Here is a 5,543-nt window from a genome sequence, read left to right as displayed (position 1 = left end):
ATGTTTCCCAGACCCTCGCCAATAGGCCATTGTGCAGTTCTACTGCGTCGTAAATAAAATATCTTCCTACTTACCGTTTTATAGTGCTGGGGTGATTAAGAAAAGTCAAGATGCAAATCTTCCAACGATTTCAGTTTGTCACCCAACAGCAAAGTCACTAGTCCCGCAGTGGACTGATCGTTAAGACACGTTTCCCAGCAGATCACCGAAGTCAAGCATCACTGGTTGCGGTCTGTGTGCAGGTGGCTGACCACTTGGATCAATCTGCGTAGGGACCGAGGGTGTGCGGTATTAGTTCTCGTTAAACTGTGCTACCGTAAAGTGCTCGACTTCGCGCACAGGTCGTCGGGCTACCGAAGCGGGGATGCCATCCCCTCCGCAGAGGATCAAAATTGTGATGGCATGTCTTCGGATCATCCTCCGGGATGTTTCCCAGACCGTCACCAATAGCCCATTGTGCAGCTCTAGTGCGACGTAAATTAACAACAACAGCAAAGTCACTAAATCCTATGGATAATAAAACACTTCGCAAAATTCTTCAATTCTAAGAATATTTTTCTTTTGCTTTGAAAAATTAAAGAATAACTGCCCCTTCATCATAATTGTATGTTTTAATTTAAGTAAAATTTGTAAGATTTCATTGTTAACTTCTTAATTTAGCAACACAATAATTTCTCTTAGTGATGATCTGGGCATTTTCTCTTTTTAAGGATACGAAGACAATACAGACGCATTCGTACACTACAATTGATTCGGCTCACAGTGGTCAATTTTTCTAAGGCCTTACTTCCGGTTGCATCACAGAGGAGAAGGTCGCAGGATCGAGTCCCGAAGTTTCAATAGAACTCCAGCACTTATAAATATACGAGGAACTGAGGGATCTGCATTAAAAACTTTGTTTTGGAACATTAAATATTACACAGCAGTATCATATTGTGTTTCTATGTCTTATAATTAAACAGTCATGTGATACTTATAAATATTCGTTGCAGTTATACGATAAATTTGGATTATAAACATGTGATTCTCTTTATTTCAATTTGGTGCTTCAGTTTTCAGACCTTTTCACGCCCAGAATTTTCTGGCTTTTATTCTTCAGTAAAAAATTAATGTGGTACGACTTTTTCATTAATTACATAAATCTAAATTAATAAGAATGACTTTAAGAAATTTATTGTTTCTTGTAAAATTAGTTTTGTTGGTAGGATTAAAATAGTAACGAGTATACCTCCTCATGCTACTTCTAAAATTTGGAATACAGATAATAAAAAAACTGAACTCGCTATCTTTATCATTCGCAACATTTGGTAAGAGAGCAATACTCTTATGGCAACTTCAATACAAATATCCAGATTGTTTGTTATACAATTTATTATGTTACGATTCGAATTCTGAATCACTGCATTGCTTCTAAATTATCTTTCGTTAATAATGACCAACACAAGTAATATAACTGTGACCATGAGATAAAAATCTATTTAAGCTATCCAGCCGCCACGTAGCAATCTCTTAGTAGTTTGGATAACTGAGTATTATTACCTTCATTACTCTCTTACGAATAACCTTCTGAATTTTAGAAATTTAAGCTACGGCAGCTTCAGTTATATTAGGTAAGTGTATCTTTGTTGCTCTATAGACATTTTGGTAGTGTAGAACAATATATGCAGTGCTTTAAAATTTTCTTTTATTAAAAATGTACTATTTTTAAAGAAATTGCAGCATTTTAATTTTTAAAATTAAATAGGAAATATTAAGCGGCATAAATATATCTAAAAGTGCTTTTATGTTCAATAAGAGACAGTTTTAGTAAAATTAAAGATTAATTATGTTTGAGTAAATAAAAACGGTTTCTTAGATATTGTAATCTTTTGAAAAATTCATCAGAGTGAATTTAATTAAATTCATATTCTGTGTTTCTCACGGAAGTGTTTTAAACATGTCGAACGATGTTTAATGAAGTTTGGTCAGCATTCATTTTTAATGTTCATAAATAAAAGGTCCAAACATTTGAAATTTTTAAACAAATTTACTTTTAATTTAATAGCATAAGTACTGTTTATGAACAAATTATTGAACCTACATTCGTAAAAATAAATACGTATTCGCCGTCGAGAACAGATTTATTAATGCGATTGGGCTTAAACAAAAAAGAAAAAAACAAGGTAAAAAAGTTAGAAATCGGTATAAATTTCAAGACAACAACAAAGCAGTTGAATCTACAAGTGGTTAAACTACACTTGGGTAAAAAGGTTTCGATTATCTTATATTAATTTCTTAAGTTACCTGCGAAATAAATTCTATAAAAACTGGTCGTATGTGAGATTGCTTATTTTAAATTCAAGATTTTAGTAAAATTTTAAGTCTGTGAATAATTTGTTTTTCTTTTCCGTAAAAGAATTTTTTTTAATTTATGTGAAATTTAAAATTCTAAATATTGCTGTGTCATTATAGGTTAATTGGCTATTGCATCTACTGAAATTAAAGCCACGCATTTAAGACTGTATTGTGAACTGGCTTGTTGACTGGGAGTCACGCAATTACTGGACTGGCTTACCGACTGGGAGTCACGCAATTACTGGACTGGCTTACCGACTGGGAGTCACGCAATTACTGGACTGGCTTACCGACTGGGAGTCACGCAATTACTGGACTGGCTTACCGACTGGGAGTCACGCAATTACTGGACTGGCTTACCGACTGGGAGTCACGCAATTACTGGACTGGCTTACCGACTGGGAGTCACGCAATTACTGGACTGGCTTACCGACTGGGAGTCACGCAATTACTGGACTGGCTTACCGACTGGGAGTCACGCAATTACTGGACTGGCTTACCGACTGGGAGTCACGCAATTACTGGACTGGCTTACCGACTGGGAGTCACGCAATTACTGGACTGGCTTACCGACTGGGAGTCACGCAATTACTGGACTGGCTTACCGACTGGGAGTCACGCAATTACTGGACTGGCTTACCGACTGGGAGTCACGCAATTACTGGACTGGCTTACCGACTGGGAGTCACGCAATTACTGGACTGGCTTACCGACTGGGAGTCACGCAATTACTGGACTGGCTTACCGACTGGGAGTCACGCAATTACTGGACTGGCTTACCGACTGGGAGTCACGCAATTACTGAACTGGCTTACCGACTGGGAGTCACGCAATTACTGGACTGGCTTACCGACTGGGAGTCACGCAATTACTGGACTGGCTTACCGACTGGGAGTCACGCAATTACTGGACTGGCTTACCGACTGGGAGTCACGCAATTACTGGACTGGCTTACCGACTGGGAGTCACGCAATTACTGGACTGGCTTACCGACTGGGAGTCACGCAATTACTGAACTGGCTTACCGACTGGGAGTCACGCAATTACTGGACTGGCTTACCGACTGGGAGTCACGCAATCACAGGACTGGCTTGAGAGCAGTTCCTATCAGTAAGAGTTATTTATTATCAGTATTAAGTTATTTATCAAATTTTCATTCATTGATAGAATCTTTCACTTATGCCAAGTTGACTGAACCCTCTATATACTTTTTAGAATAACTGAAATAATTTGCCGAATCCGCATTTTTTAAATTTTTGATTGAGCTTTTTTCTTTACTATTCATGCATTTTTGAAATAGAAACTTGATTCAATTATGAAACTGGGTAAAATTTTCGTACTTTTATTAGATATTAATTACATATGGTATATCTAAGTAAGCATCTTGAAGGGCTAGTAGGATTTTATTTCTAGAAATAAGTTATAAGAGATGTAAACAATGTTTTTAGTTTTAATCAATCGTTGCTTTACATTGATTATGTAATCTCTCCCCCGTTCTAAAATAGACTTCGTACTTTTTTTAAAAAAATTTGAAATTTTCTCGGACTTTTTAAACATTTTTAGATTACTGTTTCTTAGTATTATTTACAGAAGTATACTTTTTGGAATTATAACTTCCAACGTAGAATATCCATAACCTGGATCATAATTTTATAGTTTATTTTGCAATCAATATTGATATTGGTTGGTAACTGAGCTTCCGTCAAAAGTTTTTTTTAAAAAAATTAGGAAACTCTTCTTTTTCTGCGACTTCTGTTTGTTGGACTCGAATATTTGTCAACTATTTTACTTTGCTCTCACTCAACTGGACGACCCGGAGTAAGATTCGTTTTAGAGGGTAGAATTTTCATTTTTAAGTTTAGCAAATCAATCACAACCGATTCTTTATGCTATGATACCCATTTCATACATAGCATAAATATCTGGAGCATCTTTTTCAGCCTTGGTTAAAAGCAAAAAATTTGTCTAGAATGAAAATTTTTCTAATTTAGCAGTTTCCTTTTAATCTGAACAATTACACTTATTCCAACAGGTGCAACAAAACATAATAAAAAAAATTAAATGATTTTTTGAATGTTAGAAATTAGAAAAAGAAAAAAATAGCAGAAATTTATTTGACAACTCAAATTTGTGGCTTGGCATAAATAAATTGAACGCACTCATTTGTGTTCATAAATGTTCTTTCTTCCTTTTAGGTATCAGTGGGTGCCTCCATCACTACTTTATTAGAATGTCTCCAACAATTATAACAGTAGCTATGACAATAGTTTACAATCCTCCCAAGACAGACCCCTTTTTCTATATCTGTAATGGGTTATTTCTTGTTCTCTCGAAATTAAATGTTTTGAAATACTTTAAAACTTAAAAATCATTGATAATCATTGTTGGAAATGAGTGATTTATGCAACACAATTTTTTATCATGTTATATTCAAAGTCTCCCTTGCTGTTTTGTGTTAAAACTTAGGTTGAAATTCTTTAAAATGTAATGTAAATTAATGTAAATCATTTAAAATGTAAATTAGGTCGAAATTCTTTAATTTACAAGCTTTGACGTTAGCCGCTCTTTTTAAGGTTTATCTTGAATGCAGTTTTTGTTACGACTTATTTTTCAAAATATTTTTAATTAAATTTATTTTTAATTTTCAATTTGAGGACAGATTATTGCATGATAAAATTATTAACATAAATAACTTTAGTAAGAGTAATTAGAAAACCAATGCTTTGATCCCCTAGTTTCTATTGAAATTTTTATACTATTAGAAATATAGAGGCTGAGATTTTTAATTCTGGTATTACACGTTACTCGTATTTTGTTTATCGCTAATAGGAAACTCTACGCAACAACGATAGAATGTTATACTTGTGAACTTTTAATGTTATCAACAAATCTTCGAGTATTTTAAAGTTGTATTTTAAAGTTCTTAGTCCCTCAAAATTTTATTTAAAGAAAATTCCAACATCTTCAAATTGAACTGATAAATAACAAATTTACTGTATGTTTCAAAACTGCGATAGATTTTATGAGAAATGACTTTTCAAAGCAATGCAGTAAACTATATACCAATTCCACGTTCTAGGGATAATCAGTAATTGTAAATATACCAAATCTTTAATTTTACTGTCATAGTTTTGGATGTCATGTGGTTTGTTACTGAATAGTCACCTGGTGTTGTATAGGTTTAAATATCATATTAGAAATTAAAACTT

The 5,543-nt window shown here is 34.1% G+C and overlaps 1 protein-coding gene across 1 annotated transcript; it reads left to right on the top strand.

Moving 5' to 3' along the window:
• The first annotated feature begins 1,431 nt into the window (after positions 1–1,431).
• Positions 1,432–4,985, top strand: LOC147816852 (uncharacterized). The gene is made up of 3 exons (XM_087157418.1): positions 1,432–1,444; positions 2,530–3,444; positions 4,530–4,985. Exons 1-3 carry the CDS (start codon positions 1,432–1,434, stop codon positions 4,697–4,699), a joined length of 1,098 nt encoding a protein of 365 aa, XP_087013544.1. The 3' UTR covers positions 4,700–4,985.
• The last annotated feature ends 558 nt before the right edge of the window (positions 4,986–5,543 follow it).

The sequence above is a fragment of the Parasteatoda tepidariorum genome, chromosome 1 (assembly GCF_982258835.1).
Source record: "Parasteatoda tepidariorum strain Cologne lab strain chromosome 1, Ptep-v5.0, whole genome shotgun sequence".
NCBI lineage: Eukaryota > Metazoa > Arthropoda > Arachnida > Araneae > Theridiidae > Parasteatoda > Parasteatoda tepidariorum.
Note: the sequence above shows the minus strand (reverse complement) of the source record. Positions and strands in the feature narration are given on the sequence as shown.